This window comes from Meles meles, chromosome 3 (genome assembly GCF_922984935.1).
Source record: "Meles meles chromosome 3, mMelMel3.1 paternal haplotype, whole genome shotgun sequence".
Classification (NCBI taxonomy): Eukaryota; Metazoa; Chordata; class Mammalia; order Carnivora; family Mustelidae; genus Meles; species Meles meles.
In genome coordinates, this window is record NC_060068.1 from 113,577,763 (window position 1) to 113,596,282 (window position 18,520).

General features: G+C 35.9%; 1 protein-coding gene across 6 annotated transcripts in view; it reads left to right on the forward strand.

Moving 5' to 3' along the window:
• Nucleotides 1-18,520, forward strand: part of RAPGEF6 (Rap guanine nucleotide exchange factor 6) — a 190,205-nt gene that overhangs the window by 130,819 nt on the left and 40,866 nt on the right. For 4 of the 6 annotated variants that reach the window (XM_046000274.1, XM_046000277.1, XM_046000275.1 and 1 more), the window contains exons 16-17: nt 3,473-3,713; nt 11,284-11,441. In XM_046000274.1, coding sequence (XP_045856230.1) covers nt 3,473-3,713; nt 11,284-11,441 — 399 coding nt within the window. Of the gene's footprint in view, nt 1-3,472; nt 3,714-7,799; nt 7,812-11,283; nt 11,442-18,520 lie in introns of all 6 variants that reach the window. The other 2 variants (XM_046000273.1, XM_046000276.1) reach the window with 1 other exon arrangement.

An 18,520-nucleotide genomic window follows, 5' to 3' on the forward strand; every position in this document is an offset into this window, starting at 1 on the left:
AGCTCCAGTATTCTGGAACTTTGCACAGGAGTTGGTACAGATTTATTTCTTGTGAGATTGTTGAATAGGAATCTATTGACGTACTATTGTAATCTGTAATGTGTTGAGCTAATGTCATATTGATGGGTATTTTCGGTTATTGCCAGTTTTTGCTGTTTGTAGTGTTGAAATAAAAATCCTTTGTACTTTTATGCTTATGTAGATATACCTGTAAGATAAATTTCTCATAATGGAATTAATTTTGACAATACTGGACTTGGACTTTCCAGAAGTTTATCCCAATCTACATACACTTCTATTTAAGAATGCCTTGGGACGCCTGGGTGGCTCAGTTGGTTAAGCGGCTTCCTTCGGCTCAGGTCATGATCCCAGCGTCCTGGGATCAAGCCCCACATCGGGCTCCGTGCTCGGCGGGGAGCCTGCTTCTCTCTGTGTCTCTGCCTGCCACTCTGTCTGCCTGTGCTCACTCTCGCTGGCTCTCTCTCTCTCTCTGACAAATAAATAAATAAAATCCTTAAAAAAAAAAAAAAAAGAATGCCTCTGCAGTGGGTTTAATCAACTTTATGGTTATTGATGCACATCATTTAATTATGAGGGAAGATGAACACCTTTTTTACATATTACCATTTCTTTTTCACAGCCTTTTCATTTTCCATGTTTATATTGAATTTCTTATTTTTCATTGATTTGTTTGAATGTGTTATTAAAAAAAAGGATAGTATCTTTTTAGTCTTAAAGGTTGCAGATATTTCCCCAGGTGGTCCTTTTGGCTTTGCTTGGGGTGTGTTGCGGGGTGTGTTGTGTGTGTGTGTGTGTGTGTGTGTGTGTGTGTGTGTGAATATACATACATATAGGTAGGGACTGAGAAAGTTTTCATCTTTATGTAATCAAATTTATGATTCTCAGGCACCTTCATTTCTGATTCATATGTTCAATATTGTTCTTTATTGGCATTGTAATTACATTTACTCACCTTCTATTAATTTTTATCCGGAACTTTAACTAATTTTTAAAATTCACTATTTTTCTCTTCATCTGCAAATTAAAATCTTTACAGTTTTATTTATAACTGCATACACAAGTCCAGCGAGGATATAAACTTCTTCATACACTCTTAAGTTGCCTTATGTACACATCACAGACAGGAATATCTACAGCCCATTTAAAGATTTCCTGTTGCTCTCCACAGAAAATTCAGACCTCACCGTAGCATTTTTAGGCCCTTTGTCTACCTTGTTCCCCAGTCATCTTAGTTTTCCTTAAGTTTCCTTTTGTGACAGGAACTTGGAACTTGAGATTTCCTCTACCTAGAGTCATTCTGTTTTCCCTTCCCTTTGCCTAGTTAAAATCTCACCTTACTGAACTTTTCTTACACGGTGACTTAATTATTGAGGATTTTCCCTTTCCTGCTATCCTAATCCCTTGGCTTATGTTGTTTTTACTACGTATCTTAGACTTACTGTTCTCCAACAGGGGGAATCTACAGGCATTTGGTATAGTGCCTGACATGTGTTCTTAGGTCAGTAAATTTTTTTTTTTTTTTGCATGATTACATACTGATTTTAGCTCAAAAAGGCATTTTTGCCTTTACCACATGGCTTAAAATAAAGCATAATTTTCAGAGGAAACTAAAAGGAATTTATTGCTTTTTAATGAAGCAAAATATCTTTAGAAGGTGACTCCTAAAGATTCCCCATTATTTTGAAGGCAGAAAATATGCTTTTCATAAACTTTGAATATGCTTTGGTAATACATCATCCTGTTTGAAACTTTCAAGAATGGTCCACTTCTACAACTGAATGCCAAGCTTTTTTTTTTTTTTTTTAATGTATTCTTTTTTTTTTTTTTTTAAAGATTTTATTTATTTGACAGAGAGAGAGATCACAAGTAGGCAGAGAGGCAGGCAGAGAGAGGAGGAAGCAGGCTTCCCGCAGAGCAGAGAGCCCGATGCGGGGCTCGATCCCAGGACCCTGAGATCATGACCTGAGCCAAAGGCAGCGGCTTAATCCACTGAGCCACCCAGGCGCCCCGAATGCCAAGCTATTTTATGTTGTACTGCATCAATTTTTAAAGTCTTTGTCATTTGGAATCTTACTTGTAACTCTTTTGATGTTGAAGGAAACTGTTCAGTTACCCACAAAACAACAAAAAAGATCACAGTTTTCTGTTTTCAGTGGGCACATTTATACCATTTACAGTTTTTCTTTTATAAAGATACTAAATAGTACTACTCAAAGCTATACCTTCTGAAGACCTGCATATTCAAGAATATGTAGCTTCATTTTGCTTTGATTCAGACCTCCCAGACACCATGAGTTTTTAGGAAGGCTACCTTCTATGTTAGCTTTTATCTTTTTAGGTTTTTTCCCCCCCTCTAGTAGTTGATCTGTCTTATTTCAGAAAGCATATTTAAAATTTAAATTTAAATTTTAAATTTAAATCTTACACAGATTAGTCTTTTTTTCACCTGATCCCAAGGAGGTATAGCCCTTTTCACAAGGTGAAAAATCTGATCTAGTCAGAGGTTGTGAGACAGGCAATTCTTCCAGTGTGGTTTCACTTTCCTTAAGGATGAAATAACTTACCAGACTTCGCGTTTATAGGAAGTTACCTAAGAATGATTGGTTGTTTACTTCACACCACTGTAGTGAATGTTTCTTAGCTGAATAACAAGTGACAGAATTGTCAGAAATGTGGTCTTGAGGAAATTGTCATTTATTTTTACATTTGGTATTTATTTCTGGTGAAAACAGGTCCAGCCAAACTTTTTTTTTTTTTTAATTGGCTAAATTTTACGAAACTGAGCCTGACTACAGTACTTGTATCTCATCTCAAGTGATATATATTATGATAAGAAATAGCATGTAAATAAAAAAGTCTAAATACTTGTTTCTACAAAATCTGAGTTGATTAGCAGTTATATCACTTATTGTTATTATATAGCAATTATTGCTAAATAGGAGGCCCTGGACTTTCAAACATGCTACCTGCCCACTTCTATTCCATTCTTGCCAGTAACTTTCTTTTACCACTTTGCGAAAATATCAGAAGTATGGTTAGTTATTAAAAACTGAGGAGAGGGGTTCCTCGCTGGCTCACTTGGTAGAGCATGCAACTTTTGATCTCAGGGTGGTGAGTTTGAACCCCATGCTGGACATGAAGCCTACTTAAAAAAAAAAAAGGAATATATTCTTAGGGGTACCTGGGTGACTCATTTGGTAGAGCATGTGACTCTTGACCTCAAGGTCATGGGTTTGAACACCAAGTTGGGTATAGAGATTACTTAAAATCTTAAAAACTGAAGAGATAAGTGGATATGGCCGATGAAGAATGGGTATAAATTTCATAATGTTTAATGAATGAGACTGAAAGGCCAGGTAATAGAAAGTGATTGTTTATCTTTCAAATTTGTTGTTCCTATAAAATCTTGCTAATGAGAAGAAAAGAAATGACAATTTTTTTTTTCCCACAGTGTTCAAAGAGTTACTTAGTAGGACTGAACAAGAAAAATCTGGTATTCCTCATATTCCTAAAATTGCTGAAAAAAAAAGTAATCGCCATTCAATCCAGGATGTACCAGGAGATATTGAACACACATCACAGGAGAAAGGAAATAAGAAAATAAAAGCAAACACTGTTTCAGGTGGAAGAAACAAAATCAGGAAAATTTTGGATAAAACACGGTTTAGTATCTTACCTCCAAAACTGTTTAGGTAGGTAATGCTAATCTCTGTCATGGTAGGCCTTTTCCTATTGACTGTAAAATTTTATTAATTTTAATTTATTAATAAGAAATTCTCAGTATTTTTCCATTGCTTCTGTGATGTTACCACTGCTAGATTGTATGTTCTTCCAGTAGCTGTTTTGAATTTTAGGAAAGACTGCCCGTTTTATCTTATGAAATCTTTTCTTGTGTATTTTTGGTCTAATCTCAGTCCTTTGATCTATAAATTTGGACATCTTGGGAATACATTTGCTGATACTGGTTTCTGTCTTCTAAGTCATCTTTCTCTTATTGCACTATTTTTTCCTTCCTGAATTCTAAATGATCTTTTTAATCAAATCTGTTTCTATTTCTAAATTGAGATGTCACCAAAACAGAATGAAACTTTGAGACTTTAAATGTAAATTGAGGACTGTAAAATACTTAGAAAATCAATTCACTAAAGTGTCATGACTGGGAAAGAGTCTAGCATATATTATGTCTATTTATTTTACATTACCTACTTCTTAAAGCAATCCCACAAATTCTAATCAAGCTCAATACTTAGCACATAGTAGTCACTCAGTATCTGTTGAATAAGACAGTGAATGAAAAAAAAGAATATTTAAGCAAAATATACTCAAAGAAAATACTTATTTGGCTCCTGATAGTGCCTAGCACTATGCCCATTGATAATTTTATAGAGCTGAAAAGAGGTAGTCGCAACCTCTAGGGAATTCATACCACAAACTCTTTATGTTCCCACACACTTATCATACACTAGGCACAGTGTCCAAATAATAGAACTGTACAAAGATAGACCAAGTTTCTTGTTCTGCAAGAGTTGATGATCTAACTAGGGAAGCAGACATTACAGAGTGATAAATATTTCAATACATAAAAAGGCAGGAACAAGCTTGGTAGGTTAGTTAGAATGTATCAGTGTGTGTACATCTAGGGATGAAGCAGGAGAGTTAGGTAAGTGCTCTGTTATGAAGGACTTTGAATATTATGCTAAAGATTGTGTCATAGGAGGAGGGAGCCATAGAAGCTCTGTTCATCATATTTGGTGGTTTGGGCTTGAGAGTGCAGCACAGCGTAGTAGTAACAGCAAGGACACTAATTAGGGGGCAACTTAGAAATAAGTAAATGTGAACTCTCAATTTTTTTAGAGTTGAGATCTCAAAGATTGCCTGATCAGAAAATGGTCTTCTTTTTGAGTTCTTATTTCCAGTCAGGGAACACATTTGTTCTTCATTGAATTGGGGGCTCACAGAAAATTGACACATCTTGAGCTGTGTTCTTAATGTCACTGATTTCTACAAAGTCTGTTTATTGCTCATTGTTTCTTAGTGACTGCTCTCCTTGAGGCAAGTAGTTTATAAAAATGATAACTTTAATATAGCTGAAGTTCTTTTAATACTGAACATACCATACATAGTATGACAGCAGGACAGCAAATACTGTTAAGAAAAATCTTATTCTCATAAATGAGAATTACGGAGATATAAGTGGAGCTAGCTCACAGTGTAAAGATGGCAGGCAGTTTCGATGAGCAGAAGTCTGTAGGAAGGCAATGAGCAAAAGGGAATGAACGGAGGACCAGAAACCAGAGAAGAGTTCTCAAAGGGAGTTCTCAGGAGGTAATGCCCTGAGTTCCGTTGCTGGAACCTGGGTGGATTTGGTGTGGAATACATACATCTCCTTTAACTGGTTTTCATTTTGAACAGTGGCATTGTGACGTGTGTTCTCTAGAATCAGAGAACAATGATTGTAACTGACTTTAGCTTTTTAGTGTTCGAGTCCAACCAGCTATATTCATGTGTCACACAGCTAACTCATCTCCATAGTATGTCCTTCAGGGATGGGAATTGGTTTTATGCTTGGATTCTCTTTGGTTACAGTGGGAAGTGTGGAAATTAATGTAGCCAGGAGCAGTCATTTGAGTATTTTCAAGCATGATTTCTTTATATTGGCACCCCCTATAATGAAAGATCTAATAGAAATAGATAACTTAGAAGGAAATACTTTCTCATTTAGTGATGTATGGAGTTTTTTGTGCCATTTGGAGACTGTTGTTGGCTATGAATGCAAACATTAATACTGTACTTCAGAAGTTAATAGTAAACTATCACTTCTAAACATGTTTTAGAGTAGTAAAATGCTAATAATTTCAGCCATATAAATGCAAAAAGAAAAAGCCAGTTTATTTTAGTAGAAATAATAAAGGTTTTCTGCTGGAGCCTGTTTTACAGAAAGAACTGATTTGTCAAACTGGTTGCTTAGCATTTTTGAGAATGAATGTGTGTCCTATTTCTTGGTACTTTCAGGTAACTTTTAATAGATAAACAAAAGATCACTAAAACGTCAATGGGAAAATAAGCAGAGAACATGAATCATGTGTGCTGCATCATTAGTAATCAAGGATATTCAATTTATTTTGAAAACAGGGAACTGTTTGTTTCATCACAGATTGACAAGAGAATAGTCAGGGCCAGGAATTGATAACATCAGATACATGGCTCAGACTGCTGTTGAAATATGAAATTATGCAACCTTTCCATAAAGCCTTGGGTATTTTTTCTCGAGGGTTTCAAAAATGTTCGTACCTTTTAGTCAGTAATTCCATTTCTAATAATTAGGTGAAGATTTATATACAGATGCTCTTAGTAGTATTGTCTATAATTAAAAAAGGAAGTACCCTAGATGTCCAGCTATAAGGGATTGGTTAAATAGATTGTGCTATATTCTGTAAAAGTAACTAGAAGGAAAAATGTTGATTGTGATCTTATTTCTAGGGTGTGGTGTTATACATAATTTTCTCTGCCTTGCTTGTTCACTGTATTTTTAAAATTTTCTCCTTTAAATATTTTTTAAGTGAGAAAAAAAACTTCAATGAATCTAATTCCACAATCCTGAGCATCTCCTGTGTGTCAGGCTCTGGAAGGACACTTGGTCTCTGACCATTGCAGCATTCATCTCTAAGAGTTATCATAGAAATACTGGAAGAAAGAGTAATCTACATCTGTCACATAGACAAAAGAATATGAAAGGAAGGAAGGAAGGAGCAAATAGTTGAGATAAGTGTTATGCCCCAATAATGGGTCCGTGATTAAAGGAGCGAGACTGATATAAAGCGAAGGTCAAGCAAAGCTTTATTTCCCACCAAGCATCAAGAATCTAACCGAACGTTGGGGCCGTACCTCTTACAAGAGAGGGCGACCCTTCTCTGTTTCACAGACTAGCTTTTAAGGGCAAAGGCCATGCAGTTGGGCCTAGCCACGCACAGGTGGCCAATGAAAATGTAACACGCACAGGAAACTCCACAGTGATGCTAGGTGACCGATTGAATTACAATTTACCCTAGTAGACATTAGAACCAGCCTATTACACCTTGATTGGGATTGGCGCCAAAAAGGCTCACAGAGGGCGGGGGTCCCTACTCCTTGGTAACCAGGGAGACAGTATGCACCCCCCGCCCCCATCGGATTCTCCACCTGGCCCGACCCACCCTTGTATCTGGGCTTTGTTACCTGGAGCTGGTTTCCGAGACTTGTCTCCAAGTCAGTCCCCTGGGGAAAGGGGAGCAGGGACAGTTTCTAAATAGGTCCTTACAGTAAGAATAGTTAATCCCCATATCCCTAACCATTACATAATTTTAAAATGAAAGAATTATTCTGAAAATTACAACTGGAAAAAATTTACTCATTTTCAGCAACCTCTGTGAAAGGACATAGCAATGGGTATTTATTGACTTGAGAATATTTTATGATTTAGGAGGTCTGATGTCCTTTTTTTTAATCACTCAGCTTTTAGGTTTTTTTCTTTTAATTACAAATTGCCTAAGTAAGAGCTTCATATGATTCTTTGTAGTAGTCCCAGAAGTAGACTAACTTGTTTGCTTATCAGAAATTATTTTTTCTCACCATCTTTTTGTCAGCATACTTTGTTTGCTTTTAATATTGGAATTATTTTTCATTTGCATATTGATATTTACATAGCCTCTTTGGTTTTCTTCTAAGTAAATTTAGTGTTGGGGAATTACTGAGGAATTTTTCAAAACTATCTTGTTTCTGTTACTGCACCATCTTCTCAGGAGACTGTTTTGGTAAGAAATGATATAATTATTTGCAAATGGGCTTTATCAATTCAGCTTCCAAAAAAGCATGGATATTTTGCTAATTAGATACTTTTTCATTCATGTCATGGCATGAGTTGTACATAACATTAGAATAGTTTTCATTTATACATGCTCACACCTTAATTACCATGAATTTGTAACCAGCTTTACATTATTGTATCTGTACAGTGTACTGTCTTTGCTTATTAAAAAGCAGAGGTAATGTTAAATAATATCAGTAAGAGAGATAAGGACTTCTGGTGTTTCATGCACTTTTCTTAGTCTCCATAGTGAATTACTTCTTACTGCAACTAATAGAGCACTTTTTAACATTGTTAAACTTGCTTCTACTGTGATTATTAATAGGACCAGCTAACCTTTTAACAGTTTGCTTCTTTAGATTCAGTTACTTGGACCTCTGTGTTAAAAAATAAGCAGATTTGTTTTCAAAAGTCGGTTAATTACAAAGCCTATTATATTTAAAAATACTTACTTTCCATATAATTTAAGTTGTTGCAAATTACTTCAAAGCTATAAGTACAGTTTCTGTGGAACCCACCTTCCTTTTGTTCTCATACCTAACCTTAAAACATTTAGCTCTGATCTTTAGCAACACACACCAAATTATAAGGAACCAGATTAACATAAGCACTAATTTCCTATCAGATATTATATTTCCTTAGCCTTAGTTCTGTCAGATGAGACTGCCTTCTCTCCCAGGTAAACACTTCCTGTTTCTCTAGTGTTTGTTTTATCCATGCTGCCTTCTCTGTTTTTCAGTACAAATTGCTTAAAATCCTTTCTAGGTTTGTACTGTCCCAATTTTAGTAAAAGTACTTTACTGTCTTCTTAAAAATTGGAATTGTATTTTCCTCTGTGCCAAAATATTCACCTGCATAGCCTAATTTAATCCTTAAGGCAGCCCTGGGGGCGAAGTAGTCACATTTTTAGATGAGGAAACGAAAGGTCCAGAAACAGAAAGAAATTTCCTTGAGGTCATACAGCTAATAACCCAAGTTTACATGCATAGCTGGCTCTGAAAACACTTACTTTTGCTCCTTTCCATGTCTTCATGCTTTTCTCTGACTCCTGTGCAGTCTTGCTTGTCCTAGCTCTCTCTTCCTTCTGTGGCTGTTAGCAGTCGTTCAGTTGTTTATTTAACTGTCCTCCGCACTTCATCTGGCATAGTTCCCTAATCTGCCTAAGTCCTATTTTCTACTCCTAATGTATTCTGGATGTATCCCCTACCACTCATTTAATCCATTCCATGGTAACAGGTAAGTGTTCTTTGATACCTCTGTTTGTGTGGCAGGTACTGGGTAGAATACTACATTGAATAAAACAGATGAGAATTAATGTTAACCTAAACGATTGGTTTAACCTTTAGAAAAAAATGGTATTTTGGTCATTATTCTAATGGAAATCTTTTTCATTGCTGTCCTGTGTTTGTATAGGACTGTTTCGTTAATCCTTTGTTTTATAGGACTTTCTGGGGTATGTATGTAAAGTTTAAATGACAGAGTTAGGTTTCTTTTAATTTTTTCTCTTAGATGGATTTAGAGCTGCCTGTGTAACACCTTTAAAGTATTTTTCTTGTTAAGTGTAACTTAAGTATAACAAATGTCATTAAAAGCAGCAATTCAAAACCATAAATCTTTTCAAAGGTACACAGGGTTATTATAAGGTTATTTGATAGTAATGTAGTTATTATCTATAATGAATGAAATGCTGGGGTGTGGAGTCAGGGTGGTGTTGCTAGGCCTTATATTGACTTCCCAAGTGAGGAAGATACTCTCTCTCCACTTTGCTGGTCTTCAAGCTGAGAGTTCTCTGGAGCTTGAGAAGGTACAGGTGCACTGTGGCAGGCCTTGCCCATTCTGTGCTTCCTCAGAAGTCTAGAAAACAGGCCTAGGAGGTTGCTGTACCCTCTGGAGCCAGGCAGGAATATTGGATTCTAGGTCCCACACCCCGGGGGAGAGGCTAACTTCTCAACTTTTAAACTGTCTTATTTTTAAGATTTTTTAAATTTATTTGAGAGAGAGAGAGTACAAGAAGTGGGAGAGTCAGAGGGAGAAGCAGACTCCCTGCTGAGCTGGGAGCTGGATGTGGGACTTGATCCTGGGACTTCAGGATCATGACCTGAAGCTAAGGCAGTTGCTTAACCAACTGAGCCACCCGGGTGGTTTAAAATACTTTATAAAGTATTTTGGGGTGCCTGGGTAGTTCAGTGGGTTAAATCCTCTGCCTTGGGTTCAGGACATGATCTTGAAGTCATGGAATCCAGCCCCAAGTCAGGCTCTCTGCTCAGCAGGGAGTCTGCTTGCCTTCCTCTCTCTCTGCCTGCCGCTCTGCCTACTTGTGATCTCTGTCTGTCAAATGAATAAATAAATTTATTTTTAAAAATTAAAATAAAAAAATAAAATACTTTGTATTTTAAAAGAGGGGTGTTTTATTTGCTTAAATATGGCCATTTACTTGATATTTCTGAAACCTTTGAAGGGAATTAACTTTAAATGACTTGCTTTCTGCTGTGGTTGTGATGTTCTTATCTAGGGAATAGCCAAAAAATTAGACTTGAGATATGAGATATCACGCAAGAAATCATATATCCTTAGAATAAATTTAAAAGACTATAAAACTCTTTTTCTTCTGTTTTGATTTCTGGTCCTCTTTTTTTGTCTTTCTACTTGTCACATGTACCCAGTGTTCACTGTTCTTCTGTGTTCCATCTTCCTGTTATCTTTTCCACATTATTGCTGGTTTGGGCAGTTCTCAGGTTGTTCATATGTTTAAAGACTCTCTTATTTTGTCACTTGGACCTGGTCCCTTTGTTTTCTACAACCTGCTGGGTTTTTTTGGTTTAAATTTAGACTATTTGCAAGTGCAAACTTTACTGTGGTGTGGTTATACATTGTTGGAGAGAGAGAGATATATATATATTAGTGTCCACCAAAACTGGATGATCTTATAGGCTCACCAAACATTCAGGTTTAATTTCTCTACCAAAACCAACAGAAACTCAGTATGACTGTTTCTTTATGATGTAAAACTACTTAGATGTGTGACTTAAATTTTTAGAGTAAGTGAATTTCAAATGTCTTGATTAATATAGTTATCCCTTTTTTTTTTTTTTTAATTTATTTGACAGCGAGAGACAGGAGATCACAAGTAGGCAGAGAGGCAGGCAGAGAGAGAGAGAGGGAAGCAGGCTCCCCGCCGAGCAGAGAGCCCGATGTGGGACTCGATCCCAGAACCCTGAGATCATGACCTGAGCCGAAGGCAGCGGCTTAACCCACTGAGCCACCCAGGCGCCCTAGTTATCCCATTTTTAATGCTGTAATATAGTTATATAATTTTTTAAGTCACCACTTTGAATTGGTCTTATGCCTCAGTGTGTACAGAGAAAACAAACATTTACCATTAAGAATTCTCAAATACTTTATGTGCCATTATTTTGAAGTGACGGAGGCCTGAGCCAATCACAAGACGACAGCATTGTGGGAACAAGACACTGCAGGCACAGTCTGGCTATAATGCCTATTCCTGGAACACTCTCATCGAGCAGCCCTGATCTCCTGCAACCGACCACCAGCATGCTGGACTTCTCTAATCCTTCAGGTAATTTTTATTTGTGATTTCATATAGCCTTATTGGTGCCAAAGGGACAAACTAGGTGGTTGTGCCTTGTGTATCAAATGGTAGATTTGCTTAAATCTGTCTTCTCTTATCTCAAGGTTATGACTTACTGCAAAAATCTAAAGAGAACTTTGTGTCTTTCTGTATAAGCCAGAATGGTGTTTGTTCCAATATGAAATAGAAGTACATAGAAAAGAGATTACATTTAGGTGTCTTTTGGTAACCCTTAGAGCAGTGGGATGAAAGAGGTGATGCTGCTTCTCAGTTAAGAAGCAGGTTGTCCAGGATGTGAAAGAGAATAAGGGAATTTATTGTAGTTTTGGTGGTCTCACTTAACTTCCTCTGTGACATACTGAAATATGTTAGTAATTTTTTGTAAACACTGATTTTTTTCCCACAGCACCTGAAGCTAAAGCTGTTTTATTGTCAGGTATTGTTCATTAAATATACTATAGCATCTTTTCATTTGTGTTCAGATTTGGGGTTTAAACATCGTGTGGGACATTGAGTTAATTTTTCTGCGTCTATTCATGCCCAGCGGCAGAAATTGTCACTTAACAGTATAATATAAAATTTCAGTACTAAGAAGAAAAACTTTAAGAGTTATTTGTATATCTGTCACTTGAAAGGATTTGACTTTCATTTCAAATGAAATGTAAAATGGTATGTAAAAGACACATACAACTAAAACTGAAATGTGTAATTTGGTCCAAGGAGAGGAGATAAAAAAGGTAGCTCTACAAAGATTGATGACATTGTGATTCGGCTTCAGTTTTCATGCTGAAGCTCCTAATAGCTTGTGTCAAAAGGGAGGAAACTCAATTACATGAATCTCAGTATTTGAAAGGAAAGAATGTAAGTGTAATAGTAAAGTTTATGTTTCATTTTAGCAACTTGAATAAAAATTGGACATAACATAAAAATACAGTTCAATGAAATTCATTTTGTACATTAGGTTTTTTTTTTTTTTTAATTTCGATTGCCTCTTAACTATTAGCGAGGACTAACTCCAGTTATCGATCTTTGACACACCTTTCTCTCTACGTGACTACCAATGTTCTTTCTAGAACAAAGATTTTAATGAGTCATTAATTTGCTTTAGGAATTTCTAGTGATTTTTGTATTAGTCAAGGTTTAGTCATAAGATAGAAACCTCTCCAGATACTTATTCAGAATTTAGTAAAAGGGATTGTTGTCAAGGTATAAAGTTAACTATTTACTTACAATGGTAAAGAAACAAGCACTAAGGTATCACAAAGGTAGGAAGCGCAAACTGGATTTTTCCTCTGATACGTGAAAGAAGTGCCACCATAGGGTGAAGTGTTGCTGGGGTGGTACAGGAAGAAAAAGCCCACAAGAAGAAACATAAAGCAGCAAGTCTTTTCTTCCTTTAACCCAACACTTGTTTTTGGTGCCGGTTTTTGGCATAACCTAAAAGGTGTCCAGTTAGCAAAGAAGAATATGGTTTGCAGAGTCTCAGTCCCGGATTTGTAACATTACGTTACAAATAACAATGTTAACGTTATGTTATTAATATTATACGTTACAAATAACATAACAGTTATGTTACTATAACATAATATTTGTTAATGTCCAGTTTTCACAGCATGATTGTAAAACCCCCTTTCTAGCCTGCTGTTCTGCCATTCTCTCTACTCTCACCCCCTCTCTTTCCTGAGTGGGGCATGTACCTTCATACCTGTGATTTCTTTTCCTGTGCTTTTTGCCACCTTTGGTGTTCTTTCCCTGCATATCCCGCGAACTTTTTCTTGTTCTATGATACTGAGCTCAAATGTTACCTTATGTAGGAAGGCAGTCCTTCCTTTCCTAGAAATCTTTAGCACATTTTCATTGTCTGTCTTATATTGCTTTCCAGTAGGAGCTTGGGAATTTATTTTCATGTCTGTGTGTGTGTCTTGCAGCAATATGTTCACAAATGAAATATTTTTACACTACCAAAACACTAAGTATGCATACTTTCATAAGATGGTATGTTATAAAATAAATGATGTTCGTGGCTGCCTTTTTGTCAGTGGCATATCTAGAAATGGTGGTAAGGAAATAAGGGATGGTTGTAGGGAAAGGTTGGGGATTTGGCTGGGGCAACAAAGGGAAGAAGTTGGAATTTACTAAAATTTAGAAACTTTAAGCTCCATTACACTGAAATTCAGATTTCTGAGGAGGAAGTGCTAGTCAATTCAAGTGATTGCATAGTTCACTCAGAAAACTTTAGAGGCTCTTATGACTTCTATTCAAAGAAAGTCCATCTGCAGACTCAGTCTGCAGCCTTTGTCTGTACCAGCAATATAAAAAAAAACACCTATAAGATTGGTATTTGACTTACAAATTATATTTTTAAACCCCCAAATATACACCTTTACCAAAGCACTTTTACAGTGCTGTTTATGTTGAATAAAATACACATACCAGTTGATTCCAGTGACAGCGCCAAATTTTAGGTTAGCTGTGCATGTCACATGTATATATTGCAGCACATGTGTGACATCAGTCAAGTCTGATGTGATCTCAGCTATGTTTATGCTGCTTGAGTAAAATTGTTAGAAAGTAGGGTGAAAGCTACAGAACTGTTAAAAGTCATTTGCTTTTGATTGCTGACTCTTCTGTGATTTTGCTTTGTTTTTGCTGCCTACAGCTGTTGGTTTTTATTGTAAGTATCTTGAAGACTGTGGCATTCCATTGCTAAACTTCTTTGTAGTATTTTATTAGTTTTAAAAAGTCATATGATACAGAATTAAATAATAGTCTGAACTTTTCTGTCCAATCTACAAGCTTACCAGTGTAAACTGGTGTGTATTCTTTTCAACATTTTCTTTGAATACATAATTTTTTATAGTTATAGAATCAGTATACATGCTGCTCTATAACTTACATATGTTTGGAGGAATTTTTGACCTAAATACTAGATTAGTCATAAAAGATCTCAGAGTATGGCCAAAAGGATTATAAAACCGGATTTTTTTTTTTTTTCGAGTCTACTTTTGGAACTTCTTGCTTACTTCTTTTTCATTAGCAGCAGATACCTTTTATTTGATTTCTTTAATACTTAATACTTTTTCAGATTCAGTATTACAAGTCTGAGTTATTTTAACTAATTTTTTATTTTAAAGGAACATAAAATTTTTAAAAATCTGAGAAAGGGTAGAAAGGTATCCGAGAAGGTAGTAAATCTCCACTCCCTAGAAGTAATGGTTGTTTATTCATATATCTTTCCAGAAATTTCAGTGCACATTAAAATGTGTCTACCACTCTAATCACCCCAAATTATATGCTATACGTTTCTTCTACTTAGCCCATCTCACCTGGCAATATACCTTGAATACTTTTCTGCTTCAGAATGTGTTGTTCTTCCACAGTTTTCTAAACAGCTGGTAGCATTTTGTTTAACCAGTCCCCTTTTGGTGAGTGTTTACAGTGTTGCCTAAATATCTGTGTTTATCTTTCCATGTTTTATGTTTGCACTGTTGTTGAATACTGAATTTTTGTCAAAGAGTTCATGGAAATTTATTTTCTTCTTTACTATATATGTACCTACAAAATATCATCTATTTTGCCTCTTATCCAGCAAATCTTAAAATATTTACTGTCTGGCCCTTTATAGAACAAATGTGCTAATCCTTGATCTCTACCGTTGTACTACTACCTTGTGTTTTCTTAGTGAAACTTCTCACCATGTGGATTGTCTTTCCGTGAACCACCACTTTGTCTAATATAAGCAAGTCCCCGAGAGCAGAGACTTTGTCCCATCTCCTTTATTTCTGTATCTTCATCACTTAAACACTATTGACATGTAACAGGCACTCCATAAGTACTTACTTGGCAGTTAACAACTTAAAGTATGATTAAGAGGCAGTCTTTGGTTTTGTTTTTATCATAATCTTACTTAAACAGTCCCTTCTTTATTACTGGGGTGAATACATGCATCCTTCAAGTATGTTATTTCTTTATTTTAATTAGGAGGATTATAGTTAGTATTCTAGAAATTCTGCCTTTGAGTTGAAAGTCCAGATATTGGAGATTCCTTCTCTTAAATCATTTACCTATTACCTAAGATTTTTTTAATGAAATAGGAATAATAAGACTAATAAATGCTTTAGTCCTCCAAGATTCTTTTTAAAAGTCTCTTTTTTCCTTGTGGGGTTTTATTTTTAGGTGCATTTTAGTTTCATGCTTAAAATTTGAAATCATCATTTTCCCTTGATTCAGTTTTATTCTAACGTCATGTCTACCATTCATCTGATCATTTAACATTTGCTATTTTACCTGTGTTAAGTATTACATTTGACACATATGCCCTTCTAACAACAAATATGGTGGCGAAGAATAGGTATGTTTTATATGTCACAATTTTAAAACAAAGTTTTACCATGACGCTGATAACAGTGCAAGGAAAGGTTTACCTCCAGTGTTTTTCCAAATCATTTTCTAGATTGGTATTTATTACCTTGGCAGATTAATCAGGGTTTAGGTAATAGGGTGCCCTTTGAATAGTCCCTTTTATGGATCTGTTCTAGGGGTACCCATTCATGATGTCCAGATCCCTCTTACATGATGTGATTGTGTAACAGTTTGTCCTTCTCACGGGAAACAAATGGCTTTAACAGTATGACTTTCTTTTATACTGTTTTGCAAGATATACAAGTCTGAGTTCCTTCCCAGGTGTTATTAGTATTTGAAAGTAAAAGAAGAGAAAATGAAATATGTGCAAATTTCCAATCTGTCTTTGTGAATAAATTTCTCTGGAGAAATTAATAAAAGAGATCAGAGCATCTCCCCTTTCCCTCAAGGTTAGCCAATCATGCTGGCAAAAACCTAGTAAACTGATCGAGTACTAGAGCCACAGACAACTGAGGCCTTTTTTTGTAAAGAGGAAAGGGACAGTACAGGTAACAGTAGTTAGTTGTTTGACCTCTTTCTACAGAGTTCAAGGGGATAATGAAACCCTTTTGTCCACTATCTTTCTCTTAACAAACTGGAATTTCCCTCTGCTTGAAAACATTTTCTAGCCAAGAGTAGAGAAGCATCTCTGATTTGAGTGGATCATAAAACAGTCTAATCTTAAGCCTTGTAGGTTTAGAGATCTGATGTCATCAGCACCCTAAGGATTGACTCACTGCAAGGAAATATGAACAAGAAGCTTTTGGTGACTCAAATATTTGCATACATCAAGAAAGGCCATTTGGTGCATACACCTTATGAAAGGGACTTGACTGAATATATGAAGACTTCTGCTTCCAGCTTGACAGTGGGCCTAGAACTCTTAGACTGTCTTTTCCAGGCATTCATGTATGTTTAGTTGAATCTTTCAGCCTTGGGGGTCTCTTTTTGCCCCATGAGCCTCAGAGTAGTTCCTTATTCTCTGAAATTATCTTCTGCCACATCTCTTTCATCATTCTTTCCTTTAGCCAGAATTGTACTTGAGATGGCTTTGAGACAAATTTGTTATTTTTCTTCATCTCTAAAAGTTAATATATGTAGTGCTAATGAGATAGTACTAGACAAACCATATGTAATTACTTGAGCCACCAAAATCGCCCAGTCCAATTATAGTCCTTACCAAAAAACTCACAAATAATACATTTTTTCTAATTTAAAGAACAAAATTTTTGTAACAGTGATTTATTATCAAGAAATTACTAATATTAAGAAATATTAGGGGGAAAATATACTCTGTTCAAATTAGTCCAGGGTCATCGTATTGAACATTGTTTTTAAAGTTTTAGCCGATGCAGTATAACAAAATAAAACAAGGTAGAATGAGGGAAGGAGATAATCATTACTTACTTGTGCATATCTTGAATTAGGATTTGTCTGCTAATAGCAGAAATCCCAAAGGAAAAAAATGATGTTTAACCAAATCAGTTTTCCTGTGTTAAATAAATATAAAAATAGGAAGACATAATAGGAATACATAATAGGAATATTAGTGGCTCATTAAACAAGTGACTTTCACCCATAATCAAATAAATGAAATGTAAGATAATGACATATTTTTAGAGGGAGGAAAAAGCATAGGGATTTCAAAATGAAAAAAAAAATTGTAATGAACAGTTCAGTAAGGATGTGATTAAAATTGCTCTCTTTATATTCTAGCATTAGAATATAATGCTGGGGAGCATTTTGGCAGTGTATTTCAAAAACCTTAAAAATATGCCTGCCGTCCTTCTAACTCAGCAAATCCTCTCTCTTTCTCCCCTCCCATCTCCCCTCCCCCACTGGATTTTCTCTGAGGAAATAATCAGATTGCCTGCAAAGGTTAATCTACCAGGGAAAGGGGGTATTGGTCATCACAGTGTTGTTATAAAAGATATGCACCTAAATGTCTGTCATTAAAGGTTTGGATAATTCAAAAAGAGGCTCCTGGGTGGCTCAGTGGATTAAAGCCTCCGCTTCAGCTCAGGTCATGATCTTGGGGTCCCGGGATCAAGCTCTGCTTCGGGCTCTCTGTTCAGTGGGGAGCCTCCTTCCCTTCTCTCTCTCCTGCCTCTCTGCCTACTTGTAATCTCTGTCTGTCAAATAAATAATCTTAAAAATATAAAATACACATTATGGAGTCCTATGCCTCTTCTAAAAATTGTTTTGTTGGGGTGCCTGGGTGGCTCAGTCTGTTAAGCGGCTGAGGCTGCCTTCGGCTCATGTCATGATCCCAGGGTCCTAGGTTTGAGCCCTTCATCGGGCTCCTTGCTCAGCAGAGAGCCTGCTTCTCTGCCTGCTGCTCTGCCTACTTGTGCTCTCTAGCTCTCCCAAATAAATAAAATCTATTTAAAAAAAATTGTTTTGTTGAAGAGTATTTAATGACCTCAAAATGTTTGTAATAAATAAAAAAGAGTGTGGCTTCCAAATCATAATGTTTATCATTTTGTGTATGTTTTTCTGTGAACATATATTAGTATTTTGTCACCTGAAAAGGTAGATACATTCATTTACCAATAAATGCAATAGTGATTTCTGTTAACCTCCTGAAATAGATAGGTATTTATCACTGTCCAGAGGTATCTTTTTGTTCTAAATTGCTTTATCAAGAGTTGAATTGTCTTAAAAAT